The sequence below is a fragment of the Pezoporus occidentalis genome, unplaced genomic scaffold, assembly GCF_034315485.1.
Source record: "Pezoporus occidentalis ecotype Australia unplaced genomic scaffold, CSIRO_AGI_Poc_V1 ctg99, whole genome shotgun sequence".
NCBI classification, from domain to species: Eukaryota; Metazoa; Chordata; class Aves; order Psittaciformes; family Psittacidae; genus Pezoporus; species Pezoporus occidentalis.
In genome coordinates, this window is record NW_026916358.1 from 1,869,246 (window position 1) to 1,884,878 (window position 15,633).

The following is a 15,633-nucleotide window of genomic DNA, read 5'->3' on the forward strand; positions in this document are numbered from 1 at the left end:
ATCTCTGCATGGGTGTCAAGAGACAGCACAGGGTAGAAGAGGGGAAGAAAATATGTGCAGCTATTTTGGGTATTAATCCATTGCAAAGTGCAGTCCAAGGTTACCCTGCCGCATGAGGTGGGAGGGGAGCAAGGGCCATGCTCCACCTTTCAAGAGCTCATTTGGTGCCCCAGGGTTCCCTTTCCCATGTACAGGGGTGGCAGGAAGCAACACATTGACCTGAGAAGGGCTGCTCAGAATAAGGGGGGAAGACGCAGCATGAGTCCTGCTGCTCACCCAGACCTCCTGACTGTTGCAGGAGCATGGTGGCCTTTTTCCCCATCATTTGCTTGGGAGAAATAGGGTAGCATGCTCTGCGTTACAGGCCTCAGCAGTAGCAGAGCTCACCCAGTGCTTACCCAGAAAGAAGGGTGTGATTGTTCCTAGTGGAAGGAAGTTTTGGTTTTAATTCTCAGCGCCTCAGTGATGAGTTGTCCCTGCCTCTGGCAGGTGGTGTTTTGCTGTTTCACTAGCGCTGTAGGCACAGTTTCTCTTCATCCTCTCTGCCACTCACCCCTGCCTTCCTGCCCTCTGTGCTGCTCTGCAGCTGGGTTTTCTTCCTGCCTGACCCAGTGTCCCAGCCTCTTCCCAGCCTCCCCCATTCCTTGCTTCTTCCTCCCTGTGTTGGCTTACTTGCATCCTCCTCCTCGGCAATAAAAGTAAGTACCGTAATAAGGTGGTTATGTATGAACGGAGAATACACAAGTGAAGTGATGGCCATCAGTCTGATCACCCTGTTTCCACAGGACCTTAATGCTGATCAGGTCCCTTGGGAACAACTGCAGTTCGTCTGCAATCTGCAGTTTATGATGGGAAGCAGAGATGGTGGAGGTAACACAGAAAAAAAAACTCAGTAGCCTGATCCACAAGGCTTTACCTGTGTGGAGGAACTACTGAAGTGTAAGAGTGTAGCTAGCCAGGATGGTGTTTGTACAAAGCTGGATCACTCTGTGGTTATCCAGTGGCATACTGAGTTTCACTTTGGAAAAGTGACTTGCACTGTCTTTGTATATTTGCAGTGGTTTCATACTAACACAGATGAAAGTTTATGGTTTTTTTTCCTGGTGCTTGTATCAAGAGACAGTGCTGTGGCAGCTGAAATGCGCCCAAAACCTGTCCAAAAAAGCCAGCTGGTAGTTCTGCAAGGACAGAAAAGATCCCTTAGCTGCTCTTTACTGTGTGCGAGGGACTATGGCCAAAGTGGTGGCTTCTGTACCTATGTTGCCTGGTGGAACCAAGGACTGCTGATACTTGCTGGAACTTGAAGCAGCCTTTGAACCTCTGCATCTGACTGTGAACAGCCCAGGACACAGCAAAAGTATGACAAGAGGAAATGACAGGAAAAAAGGGGTCAGAAGTAGGTAAGGCTGAGTGAAGGTAGTATGTGGCTATGTGAGGGGCTCCTTGAGAGGCTGTCAGGGCTGATTTATGTTGTGAAAATTGCTTATTTTCGGCACGACTGTGTTATGCTTCTGCCCCTTTGTAGTTTTGATTGAAGAGCCTGGAAGTGATTTACACTCAAGTTGCTTTGAATTTCACATGCAGTGATATGTAGTACATTTCTACAGAAACCCTCAGTTATAATAACAAGACTGTGGCTGGCTCACAACCAATCTGTAAGTAACAAAGAGTTTTCATGGTCTCCCCTAACCTGAAATTTGGGATGAAATTCTAGCCAGAGTGTAAAATCTTGGTGTGTATCAGAGTAAGAGCCACTGTCATGGCTCATGAGAAAAGATGCTACAGGTTGGGTAGATGGAGCTTGACCCAACCCAGGAGGTGGAGTCCCTGCAAAGCTGGGTTTTCCCTGGCCCTTGATACTCTGCAGAACATTTCCACTGGAAGTGGGAAAGTCTGCATGTGATGGCTAAGAGCTGGTATGGCTATTTTTACTTCCCTCCTGTCAGCCCACACTCATGTAACCTGTATGTGGTCCTTGGGCTGTGCAGGCGGCACTGTGGGCTGTGGGAAAGTAATGGCTGGTTTCAGTGCCAGGCAGCTTAAACTTGATGATGGAGTATGTCGAGTGGGTATCAGATGCCTAGAAGGTAGCTTTGACCTCCCACTGAAATCCAGAGATTGATGCATCTAAACCCCCATGCTCTTACAGGATAATCTAGGACACGTTCTTTGGCAGAAACCCCACTGAGCATTTCTCCAGCTGCCGGGTTGCCAGCTTGAGTGAGTTTTACTGCAAGTCTCACTATATTTGGTAATTTTCTTACAGCCTGAGCTCCTGGGAATGGGGCATTAGAAAAATAATAATAATAAAAAAAGCCACTCAACACCACCCCTTTTAACTTAAAATCCTAGGTTCTATCAGAGGACCTGAGAATAGGCACACTGCCTGCCTGCATCCCTAGAAGCGAACAAGAACCTGAGACTCTGCTTTCCAAATGCCCTGGCTTGGGACACTTGGCTCATGTTTAACGAGCGATTCAGGTTAGCAATATGATTGTTTGCATATCTCCCAAGAAATTTTCTCTTAAGAAGATAACGAAATATAGGTTAAAAAGGCACTGAGCAATACTGAAAAAATAAATCCCACTTCTGAGTTGTTTGGCTGTTTCTTCTTTGTTTCAGAAGACATTTTCTTATGTTGCCATAAATAATACTGAATGCAGCCTGACTCCTCTGAAAATAATGTTGAAGGAAGGAGCCAGATTTATTGGGACTAACAAGGAAGTTGTCCAAAAGAGATTCATTAAGTGGGAGGCCTAATCACAGCCAATAAGACAAGTACCCAGGCCATCAACAGACTAATATACATCTTTTGGCAGTCACCACTCCCCACAGGCTTGCCTGTCTCTTGCTGCCTACTGTATGGCTTGCACCGCAGAAATGATGTGATAATGCTAAATGCAATTTGGCACTTCCCACATGAGAGGATGAGTGTGTTTCCCCACCCTGGAAATGCAGCCTCCAGCTGTCTTGCCCTCTGCCAGAGGTTTCTTAATACCCTGGAATTAGCTGACAAGGAGATGAAGCAAACTAAAGGAGCATTTGCTATCTGCTCAGGACGCCTAAGCTTTCCATCAAATAAACCCTGGTCTGGTTCTAAGCCCTTTGGGAACGGTTGCCCACAGCTAACATTTGCTCCCCCAAATAACCCCGAGGTGACCTTCCCACTGCAAAGCTGTAGCCAAGAAAAACCCTGTTTAACATAACAGTGCACATCTTAGAACATCAACTTGAACCATCCTGACCTCTGAGCTGCCGGGGTCTGTACAAATTAATTTTAACAATAGACAGTGTTGAAAGGGAGGAATGTTTCAAAGGAATAAAAAAAAAAATCTCCCTCATCCATCTCTTCTCATTTAAAAAATAGTCAGGAGGCCTACTTTAGAAAAACTTAAAGTGCTCCTTGTTGCAACACAATGGGCTATATAGGGGGAGGGGGAACATGCTGATTTCTTGCATCGTAGCCTACCAAAATGAAATTTCCCACAAATGGGTGCCACGTTCGAAAGATTTCTACTGGGGAATTGGCTTTATTTCCTCAGATGATGCAAAGATACAAGTGGGGTTTGCCTTTCTTTTTTACAGCTTCTGCTAGTACTTCTATTAAGTAAATGAGCAAGTCTCTCCTTTCTACCCCGTTCACTCATTTGTACCTTGCCTCATGTTTTCCGTGGCTTCCATGCAAACAGCTAGGCTAGGTAAGAAAAAAACCCCTCTCCATATGGTATCTAGAGCTTAAATCAGTTAATGATTGAAAGAGCCCATCAGGAAGGGGATACATAGGAAAATGAGATCTTCAGACTCTGGGGCAAACAGGTTTATTAGTCCTGCTGAAGAGGAACCTGGGTTGGGCCAAGTCATGGGTATTTTCCCCAGGTATGGACTCATTCCTCTGGTCCTCCTTAGCAAGAGCTGGGGTCCAGATGTCTCATTGTATGTAAATAGGGAGGGTTATTATGGCAGGGATGGTGAGGTTGGGGACAATGGGCAAACATTAATGAAAATTTTAACATTCGTGTAGAATTGCTATAACGGCTTGAAAGCTGTATGATGAGCATAGAGGAGAGAGATGGAAGTTTCCTCATGAAGCATCCAGTGGACTTCAGTAATTACACCCATGAAACTGCCTGTTTTTATTTAGCCAGTGTAATTCATTATGATCATAATTTCTGGTTTCTTACACAAATGGTTTTCTCTTCGCAATTGAGATGCGTTGCCTCCAGCAGTACAGGGCATGAGCCCAAGCACAGCCATTCCCAAGTGGTACTGAGGGAGATTCCCCAGGCAGCAGCCAAGGGATCGGGGGGTGGTCTGCCCTCTCTTCCCAGACATTCCCAAAGCTGGGACCGTGAGGTGTGAGAAGCTGCAGGGGCTGAGGGGGAGAGGACTGGATGCTTAGTGCGGAGGGAGATAAGATAAACTGACGGTTCTCTGGGCTTAGTACAGCTTTCCATACACAGCCTTCAAGATCCTGGGAGGTTGTAGGGGTCCTCTTGCAACTAATACTGTAATGACCTTGCATTTGCTTCCAGCTCAGCTGTACTGCTGGAGGATAAGGCTTTTCTTGTAAGCAAAAAACATTAAAGCAGCACAGAGATTTGCCTGCATAGCTCCGGTCTTCAAGAGATTTGAGTATCCTTTTTGAGGCTCCACTTGCAACAAGGGATTGTAGATAAGCTTCTGCAGTAGTTAATGTGTAAAGTTTTCAGATTTATTCTCAGTGGTGCCTCTCTTTTTGCTTGCAGTCTTGACAAATACACTGCTGTATGCTGTTTTTTTTTGTCAGATAATTTTTTGCTGCATGAAAAAGGTGATTATGTGCATGCTCATATGTGCACACCATTCGAGATGAATGCGGTTTTATGATCTTGTAGGTGTTAAGGGGGGAAAATCATCCACTTTAATTTAAAAATAATTAATAATGCCACTGATTCCTTTTTCAGATTGTAACCTGAATAGAAACTTTCATAGTCTCACACCTTTCTATTTCTTACCAACTTCAGGTTATAAGATACAATAAAACTTGGACAAAATTTGAGGAAAGTGTGAGATTTTGTTATGGATTATGTTTAAATTGCGTCTGGACTTGTTATGTGACTCAGTGGAAAAGTATTAGTGACCTCTTCCTCTCTAGGTTTGACTTCCTGTGAGGTTGTCTGTTAAAAAGATTCTGCAAGATGCTTCCTTTTCGGATCCTGTAAGAAATGTATATTCAGCAGGAGAAACATCTGACTGAGCAAAGACTAACTTACACAGTGGTTTGGAAGCCACGTGTTGAAAAGTGCTGGGGAAACACAGCAGGGAAAATGATAAAAAGGGATAAAAGCAGTTCAGATGGGCAAAGAATGCTGATTTAAAAATGCAAACCATCTGAACACTGATGAGTGGGCAGGTTGCAATAACTTTAGGGCAGACCAAAGTTGCACAACACTCATATACTGTAAGTTGACTCCCACAGGACATTGGCTGCAGTGATTTGAAACTGGAAGTAGGGGCGGAACGTTGAGGTGCTGCAGAGAGTAATCTTGCAACAGCAGAGTGCAAGTAGAAAATGGGTCAGTTGGAGTAATAGCTTTTTTCCATGTGGTTTGTGTGAGCCAGGCCAAACCTGTGTGAAGCACAGGGTTGTCACATTCATGATTATTTATTTATGTTTCTTTGGTGTATTAGAAATGAATGTGTTTGCAATGAGGTTTGGTCACCCAGGTGTGACATTCTGAATCCTTTCTCTGGACCGTCTTGTGTGCCAAAGTTAGCTTGCTTTTTTTTTTAATGTTCCAGGCTTTGGCTACATCGTTCAAGTAGACTGTGTTTGGAAATGTAGTGCTGTGGCCTCACATTCCCAGGAGGTCAGCAGAAATGCTAGCCTGAAGTATCCCTGCTAATACCACCTACGGTTTGTTCTCGCCTCTGCATTGTGGTGGGCAATCTCCTCATTTGTGCTGAAACAACTGGATGTGTCACCGCACTGAAGTGGACAAGGGGCTTGCCCAGTTTAAAAAGCACAATAATGCCTTGAACATACATTTCTCCACCCTAACCCCCTGCTGTATCAGTTTACTGGTTCAGTTTGTAATATTCCAGCTGCATACACAAGGGTGTTGGCAGTGGTGGAGGCACAGTGCAGAAATGAGGGACAGAGAATGTCTTATGCCAGTGTTATTGCTAGTTTCCTTTCAATGTGAAAACACAGGCTTAGTTATGGCTTCAGCCTAAACTTTGCACTCAGCTTTGATGTTCTTTAGCAGCTTGCAGAAAGGTGATAGCATATGGTGACTGTGGTTTTGGTCCCTCCTAATGGTCAGGTATAATCGTGCAGTGTGTTATCAGAGGCATGTAAACTGTTTGGCTGCGGTGTGATGAGATGGTGGCTCCTGAGGCGCAGGCTGTTAATGAAATCCAAGTCTGTCCCTGCTCCCCGTCCCTTTTTCTGATCACAGCTGGCTGGTATAAGAGGCTCTTAAGTCTCACCATTAAGCGGTCATTGAAACAAATGTGGTTAGAAAGAAAACTCCAGAAGGGGCTTGTTCTTAATCCAGATCAGGTAAGTCATCTGTCACTAGGTAGTACTGTGAGTTAGACTACAGTGTAGCAACAGAGACTGATGATGACTGTAGTGCAAGGAGGTGAATAATAAAGGCTTATGACAGGGGAAGGCCAGACTTTGTTCAGCCAGTTTTGCCCGCACCAGTTGGTTAAACAAATGAGTTCATGTAAGGACATAGCGTACACGATGGTTCAGCAGTGTGCTAGTGTATTTTCCCTGGAACACAGCCACCTCAGTCAGACTTTATTTCATTTTGGACCATGCCTCCCTCTGCTAATGCACAAGATGTCCCTAGGTATTAATGGAATACAGATTTCCAAGTTTCGGTCTGACATTCCCTACCCATGCCCTTTATGTTAATATCATCACCCTAAAGACATGTATTTAGTTAGTTGTGCCATGCATCCCCCTTTTTTGAAAATGCAAACCCATACACCTTGATGTGCAGATCTCCTTCATGCCACCTCAGTGTGCATGCAGCATCCATAGCAGAGGTACAGCAGTCACTCTTATTTGGGTGTGATGCTGGGCAACAGATAATGTAGTCAGCTGACACTGTGCCAGTTCATGCCAGCTGAGGAGAAGGTTCCCCTCTGACATGCTGGTGTGATGCTCTTCCCTACACCCCTTGATGATATCCCCAGAGGACCACCCTTTCAAGGCTTTGGGCAGAGGAGGGCTGTCCGTCTGAGAGTTTGTGCTCCTTGCCTGGTCCTTTTGGGAACAGGCTTGCTCACAGTCCCACTGCATAAGGACTTCAGTGGCAAAAGAGAAGACAGCTAATATTGCCCCTGCTGTGCATGCAGCCAGGCATGGGTTTTGCTTTTGCTCTCTTAATTCTACACTTGATATAGCAGAAGCAGACAGGCACATGATCTCCCCGAAGGCAGGATCCAGTGTTACTGTAGAAACTGGCCACCAGCTTCTTTTGTAGCTAGCAGCTGTCACGGTGTGGTTATAGCCAAAGCGTGTCACTTGTACAGTGTCTGTAGGCTCTGGAGTTTGTGTCTGCTTCTGAATCCTCCGTGCTACAGTTTGGATATTAATTCTGCACCTTCTATCAAAGCATGCTGAGCTATTTCTGAATTGTATCTATTTTTAGAACCATTTTTGATTAATATTTGATGTTTTTTCCAGGTTTCATTTTCTGTCACCAATACTTCAAGGCACAGAGGAGCTGGTAAAGGCATTGCCATGAAACCTAACTTGAAGCAATGGAAACAACTCATGCTGTTTGGGATCTTTGCATGGGGTCTGCTTTTTCTGGTGATATTCATCTATTTTACAGATAGCAACACTGCTGAACCAGTTCCAAGCTCCTTTGCTTACATTGAAACTAAGAGGCTTCTGCCTCTTCAGGGCAAGCAGAGAGTCATCATGGGAGCCATTCACGATCCATCGTTTTCAGAAACCATTGATGGGAATGAGGTACTTCTTAATGAAGATCTCTTAGGTACATTTAAATCTGGGACTGGAAGTATTAAGAAATGGACTGATTTGGAAGATACCTTTAGAAGTGAAGATGAGTTTTTTCCATCCCAGATAGGAAGAAAATCAAAAAGTGCTTTCTACCAAGTGAATGACGATTATTTATTTGCTGCTGGTCAGCCCCGGTCACACAACCACCTTCAAGAGATAGCAAAATTCATCTCAGCAGATGAGGATAATCCAAAAGTAAATATTTTACAGAACAACTGGAGCCATCAGAGAAGAATGAGGAGAAGGAGCACAAAGCACAGGAGAAGCCAGATGCTTGATGAATCTGATGACTGGGATGGGCTATATTCCACAATGTCGAAATCCTTTCTTTACAAGCTTTGGAAAGGGGATGTCTCTTCCAAGATGCTAAACCCTCGACTGCAGAAGGCGATGAAAGATTATTTGAGCACCAATAAGCATGGGGTGCGGTTCAAGGGGAAACGAAACTCCAAGTTGACAGGAGACCAGCTATTCTGTGAGCTAAAAGAAAGGGTGAATGTGAAAACAATAGATGGCAAGGAGGCTCCCTTCTCCACTCTTGGATGGGAAAAGCACGTTCCCCAAATTCCACTGGGCAAATTGTATACACATGGCTTTGGGAGCTGTGCCGTAGTTATGTCTGCTGGTGCCATACTGAACTCCTCTCTGGGGGATGAAATAGGTGGGTGAAATGCATCTGTTCATGTGCATATATATGTACATGCATGTTGTTCATGTTTGCCTTTCAAAAGGTTCATTCTTCTCAAGCATAGGTCTGTAAAGTCTGGTTGTTCTCCCTCAGCATTACATGAATGTGACCTCATGGAATTCAGTGAAGCTGTTTCCTTTCAGGACAATACAATTGAAAGGAAAATCAAGCCTGGAATCATAATTTGATTTAAAGAAAGCAGTTATGTTTCCTTATCATATTACAGCTTGTTGTATAAAGGAGGCACTGGTTTCATCAGATCTGCCATATTTGACATTTTGCTGCAACATGCGTTTATTTCTTCAGCAGATTAGAGCCATGTTCAGGTTTTATTCTGCAAAGCTGTTTCATACCTGTGTATTTTCTTGTGGCTCATAGAAAAAATGCCTCTTGTATTGCTGTCCCAGACTGAACTTTGTCTCCATGCCAAGAAGCAGTAGAGCCTCCTCTTCATCTCCTGCATGAGATGAAGAACTCATGCAAGATGAAGGACTCTTAAGAGTTCAGAGGCGTACAGAATTCAGACTCCTGAGTAACTTCCTGAGCTGAGGTCCCCTGACCTCTTTTCCAAGATTGAATTTAAATGTGTTCAATATCTCTGCCCATTGTTTTTCTATTGCTGCAGTGAGTCAGTGAGGTTACAGGTGTGCTGAGATGTCAACATCTGACAGAATTCCCCACTTCAAGATGGGATTTTTGTGGTAGCTGTTCAGAAAAGGAATGTAGAAGCATAAAATTATTTCCAGTTTGGGTTTTCTTTCTTTTTGAAAGTGAGTGCTACTACTCATGTTATCATCTCAGTAGTTCTTCATTTTGGCAGTACACGTGCAGTATGCTAAGAGTGCTGAAAGAAGGATGAAATGTATGTCTCAAACTTGCTTCTGGAACAAGAGTTATCTCCTTCAAGCTCTCTTTAAAAGCCTTTTGATGTTCACTTATTAATCCTCCCATCTTCCTGGACTTCACAGCCCAGTACTTGCTTCATTGCACTGTTACCACCTCTTTGACATGGATGGGTTTTCTTTAAATCCCTGGGATATATTAGAACTTCTGTCTTTATCAAACTACAAGTATAGGCTTCCAGCACAGCATGGGTGCCTGGCTGGCCTGCAACTGAAATCACACCAGGGCAATCCCCAAATTCACATGAAGCCCCACTGATTTAGAAATCTTTGGGGTGAAAAAGCTTAACAGTTCCTCCCTTCTCCAGTGTGTTATCCGTGACTGAAACAAAATCTCTCAGCCTTCCTCAGTACATCCAGTTTACACCAGTATGGATTAGTGCTGTACTGGGGAATCCATAGCACATTATATATCACAGCATGCATCATGACATGTTTGCACACTCAGGTGCAGCCTACGTGTGGACTTTGGTGCTTGACGTGATACCTGGGGCCCATATGCTCCTTTGTGTACCCATTTTCTTGTGAGCAGTCTGGGCACAGAAAACTTACGCCATTCTCTGAGGAGGAGCTTTTGATTTAACTGGGAAATTGTCATCTGATGCACCTAAGGAGATACTGATTGATAAGGCTTACGCAGACATTTCAGATCTCCTCCTACCTGTTGCAGATTGAAGTGTGTAGGGCAGCACGAGTCACAGGAAGTTTTCTTCTAAGTGTCTTCCAGGCTATGGGCAGGTACTTCCGATTGAGCAGACTGTTTGGGGCAGAACTGTGGCAGGACAACTGGATGCTTACAGCCATCCCAGAGGGGCCTGGTGCCAACCTATGGGTCTTAGTGATCAGTGTGGGAAGTGCTAATATACAAGAGATATCATGCCAGTGTTTTCCACTGAAAATGAAAAATGGAAGCTCCAGCATCTGTTCATGTCATGATTCCCATGGGGAAGATGTTAGGGTTCCCTGCAGAGTGTGTGTTACCGCTGAGCTCTTGGCTGTGCCTTTCCACCTCCCCTCTACTCCCTGAAAAAGTGAGAAGAGTGACCAGTAAGAGAAAGCCCAGACTGCACAAGATGCTCTTTTTCCCTGTGAATGCATAGCAGTAGAAGACTGTCCTTTCCCAGAGCTGGCATCAGGGCTACCAACTTCCTGGTTGGAAGTCCAAGCAGACCTGACAGTTAGGAGGCACCATGGGCTGCTCTGTGGAATGATGCTGCTCTGTGAAGTCAGCCCAGGCACTCGTGCTGAGCACCTCTGTGTCCTCAGTCAGCATCATTAGGGAGTGAGGAAAGGCACCCCATGGACAAGTTCTGATTCTGGGGCCATGGGCTGTACAGTCTTGGTTGATGAAGCTTCTGTGGGCAAAAGGCTTTTACTGTTTATCCTCCCAAAAGAAAAATAAGGTGCAAGAAAGCAGCAGTGCAGAGCCTTTCTCTTCATAGGCCTTTAGCTCCCTCTTCTGTGTTCATATTAGAAACGCAGGCATAAATGTCATTTTTGTTCTGCTTCTTGCCCTCATCCCTCCCACACCCTGATTGTTTTTTTGAATAAAACTAGGCATAGAGATACTATGCAAGTACAGCAAACATTCCCACTGTGATCGTGCTATTTACTGTGAGACCCAGTTATTTTGACATCATTGGGAGGTAACAGGGATCTATGATCAAACCGCATACTTTTTTATATCTTTAAAATGGTTATCTCCAATAGGATTAAAATTAGTTGACTTAAACCCAGCTATTATCAGTGTTTGTTAAGCTGTGTCCTGATCATATATTTTATGGTGAAGGAAAGGTTTTTGGTCTTGGTATGAAGAACTAGCATGGGGAACGTTGACATGCAGCACACTGTCTCTCAGTTAAGTTGTGAACCATACCATTCCCATTTCCCAACCCAATTCCCAGTTCTCAGTCAGTGGATTATAAAAAAGTTATCAAATTCAAGTACAGATGTCTGTTCTTAAATTCAGAAGCAGTTTTTAATTACAAACAATCTTTGTTTCTCCTTCTCAAAAAATGTGGAGTACCTGAAACTTTTATTGACTTCATGTCATCTAGCCCCTACACATTCAAGATACTTATATTTAGTCAGATGAAGGCAAGGTATTGAGGCTAGGGTTGTCCCTGCATAGAGACATAGAAAAAAACTTCACTCCTTAGTTTCTGAGGAGTCGGGGTCAGTAGACATTTGGCAAAAATCTCACTTTTTGACACATAATGTTCAAGCAAGCAAGTACAGCTGAAACTGGACTGACAGTTTCATGTTACATGGTGTTTTCTTGTCTGGAGTACAAGTGTGGAGTAAGGATGTGAAAGGATGGAAGATCCCAGTTTGATAGAATAGAATAGGCCCAAACTCCATTGAGGTGTGTTGGTTATCTTTGGAAACTTCTGCCTGCTCCATTTTTGAGCTACAGACAACACATTTTAAGTTACTACAGAGAAACAGCTGTATAAACTACCTGTGAGTTAAGGTGTTACATGGCTTCAATCGTATTTTCTGCTTTCATTGATGGAAGGGATAAAAGTAGGCTAAATAGGGGTCTCTTGACAGGGAAGTGTGGTTTGGGGCAATGGATATAATTTCTTATTCTCCCTCTCCCTCACACCTTTTTGGTTTTGAGATTTCCTTAAAAGAAGCCCTGGGAGGCTGATTATTTTTATCCAGTTGAGGCTTGCACGTAGCGTCTACCCTTGACCCCTGCTTAACCTAGAGCTGCTTTCTATTCTTCATGACTCCAAGGTCAACAGCTCATGAGGAAATTTTGACACGTGAGCTTTGTTAGGCCTTTGCTACCAACGGATCCTTAGGTTCTGCGTGTGAGCAGGTTTGTGGGCTCACTTCCCTACAGAGACTCTTTAACTTATACTGATCTTGAGAATAAGTACATGGTATGATTAATAGGTTTGGGGTAGTCTGAGATTTTCAAGTATTACAAAATACTGTGAAACACAAGCTTATAGTTAAGTGTTGGTATTCATTCAAATGTGTAATTAGATATCCTGGCAATTAACATGCTTTTGCATGGGATAATTTGTTACAAATTTTGCAGTAGAAATAGTGAGAAATTGTGTGTACTGGGTGTACTAATAACCTTCCCACACCAAGTTTATCCAATTAAGAGAAATACTGGAGAATTGCAAGCTAAATTAATAGATGATTCTTAACTCTTTTTTGCTGGATCTTAAGAATGTTATTAATGTGTGGCAGATGCAGGATTTTCCTTTGCACATAGTAGAATGTTTATCATCCTTAGAACATCAAGATTAGGAGAAATGTGTAAGTTTTATATTAGTTTAGGTAATTTGGTTTATTTTTATACACTTACTTACATTTTTTATACTGCTCTGTATTGCCAAGGAAGAAAATTACCCCCTCATTTATGCTCCTAGATTCTCATGATGCTGTTCTAAGATTTAATTCTGCTCCAACACGTGGCTATGAAAAAGATGTTGGAAATAAAACAACCATGCGGATCATTAACTCTCAGGTAAGATCTTCCTTTTGTGAATTCAAGTCAGTGTTCCTTCTGTACAATATGACATTAAATTAATAACTTCTGAGAAAGTGTTGGGTTATTTGGGAAACAGCTAGTGGTTTTACAGTCATGATGTGGAGCAGGTATAAGTTCTTCCTGCAGGGATGTTCACACTGATGTCAGTGTAGAATGATTGCAGTAGTTAACTTGATATCCTTGTTTCAAAGAACTGGTTTGTAAAGCTTCTCGTGTGTCCTAGATCTGTAAAGGCCCTGCAGGATGCCAGAGCCATCAATACAGAAGACCTTCACCACACTGCCTCCAGGGCCTTCACAAAGCCTGGGCTCTGGGGATCCCAAAGCTCTTTTATCATATTCTCCAATTTTCCAATTATTTCCTCACTGGAAGGCAAAAGAAATGGGAACTGAGCTGTCCTAATATATAATTTTAGACAAGTCATGATTCTTTAAAAGTTTGAAGTGTACTAATAAAAAAATTTAAAGTACACTGGATTTTACACATCAAGTGAGTTTGTTATCTGAATGGAAACAGAAAATGGGGTTTTCTGCTTATGGGTGTCCACAAATAATTGTGCATTGAGCTACAGGGACACCTTATGGTTGAGAGTAGTTTTTCAATTTTGAAAAAAAACCTATTGCCTGAACTCTGAACTTGGGCAAACCAAACTTCTTTCCTTTTAGGCAAAGCAACAAAGCCAAAGAGGAACAATAGAATTATTGTGAAATTTTATGACATATTGAATTGCTGAGTTTACTAAGTCAGTACCACAGAATGGTTGGTCATGTAGCATGCTCTTGTATGAGAGCAAAATTTTAATTGACTGTAATTCTTATGAAATTGTTTTTTATTTCTTCTTTGAGTGGCTACCCATGCAAAGTCCATCCTTGGTGGGTGTGTTCTCTGTGTGTGTACGCTTGCCACTGCAGAAAGTTCACTGTCATTCCCTTCACACTTGTTTCATAGCTCTTCGTGAGGCTGCAAGACAGACTAGATCTTTGAAGTGATCTGGGTTAAATATGCCCCTTTCTTTACTCAGAGGAAGAGAACAGAAATATCTTACTCTGGCCTTAGTGCTAAAAACAGCGTATCGGAGAACATGCCAGGGCATGGCTAAAGTTCAGGCCAGTTCAGCTCACACAGCTTCCTCACATATGTTTGTATTCCCACCAGTGTTCTGCTCCTTCAAAGAGGTCAGAAGCCACCCATGATAAGAAACTGGCCTGTTTCCAGGAGTGAAATATGCACGTGCCATTTGATAAAAGTTGCTTTCCCTATCAGTACTGAAGATGGGTTACCCATACAGGTTTACTCAGCCTCCTTCCCTCCTCACTGTTGGAAATTCCTGCATTCAGTTGTTTAAGGACTAGAAGGAAGCCAGTGCAACCATAACATATTGTTATTCCAGACAAAACTCATCTCATACATATGAATGCAGACTCACTAAGAGTGAATAACTGTGTGGATAACACCTCCAAAGGACTCTTGCTTACTAAAAGGCAAGTAAGAGCTCCTTTGTGGAACTGAGCTTTTAGAAGCTTGACCTTTTAGTCTGTTTACTCTGTACTCTCAAGAAAGGAGTTTATGTTCTCAGGCGAAAACTGCTTTGAGAAATGGAGCTGGGGAGATGCTGATGGCAGCACGACTAATTCTGTTCATGTAGAAGGCTGATAAAAAGTCATTAAGCTCAGTTTATGGTAGGAAGAATATTGCTATGGCAACAATATTATTTTTCTGAAGAAAAATATGCATAATCAAATATGGCTCATCGGATCCTAAAGGGAAATGAAAATTAGTATGAATTTATTTGTCTGGAATGTTGATTAGTTTAACAGCTGGAGCCAAATTCACGCTGTTTGAACCAATGCTGAAATCGTTCAGCTCAGTCCTGCCTGAGATTGGATGCACCAGGGATCAGAAAGATCTGGCTAGGCATGGAGGGTATGGAAAGGGATGAGCCAGCAGGAATGATGAGTAAGCTTCCAGTGGGGCAGCAGGATCAGGCAGAGTACCAGGAGATGCAAGGAGTGCCATGAGAGCAGTAGATCAGAGCAGTATGACAGTTTCTTCAAAAATAGCCCTGTCACATATCTGTTCCGGAATTATTTTTCTAGGTATACAGGGTTTTACAGTCATGGTGTAGTTTGCAGTTTTGGAGCTACTTGAAATGAGAAAGTGACCAAAAAGGTGTGGGGGCAAGGAATGACATTATCCATGGGGGCTGTAGCCCTTCAAAGAAAGAAGAGGATCTTGCAAGTGGTCTGAAATACTGTAGCTTTTGTTTTCAAATTCCAGAATACACAGTAGTGTTGATATACAATTATGCGTATCTCAAGTGGTCCCATCACATCCCTCACAGATGGAGAGTAATTTAGCATACTGCTACTTCAAACTGTCATGAGTGCTGTTTATGGCTGAGTTCTTCTTTATGGTTTGTTTTTTTTTTTAACAAAACGCTTAAAATCGAGCAGAATTAAAGCAGGACAAACAGCAGCATGGGAAGGACTGTTCATTTCAGAGA

The 15,633-nt window shown here is 43.1% G+C and overlaps 1 protein-coding gene across 3 annotated transcripts in view; it reads left to right on the plus strand.

The window, feature by feature from the left end:
* ST6GAL2 (ST6 beta-galactoside alpha-2,6-sialyltransferase 2) overlaps positions 1 to 15,633 on the plus strand; it is a 53,044-nt gene that overhangs the window by 18,985 nt on the left and 18,426 nt on the right. For all 3 annotated transcript variants that reach the window (XM_062607020.1, XM_062607022.1, XM_062607021.1), the window contains exons 2-3: positions 7,685 to 8,687; positions 13,009 to 13,106. In XM_062607020.1, the coding sequence (XP_062463004.1) occupies positions 7,685 to 8,687; positions 13,009 to 13,106 (1,101 nt within the window). The remainder of the gene's footprint in view (positions 1 to 7,684; positions 8,688 to 13,008; positions 13,107 to 15,633) is intronic.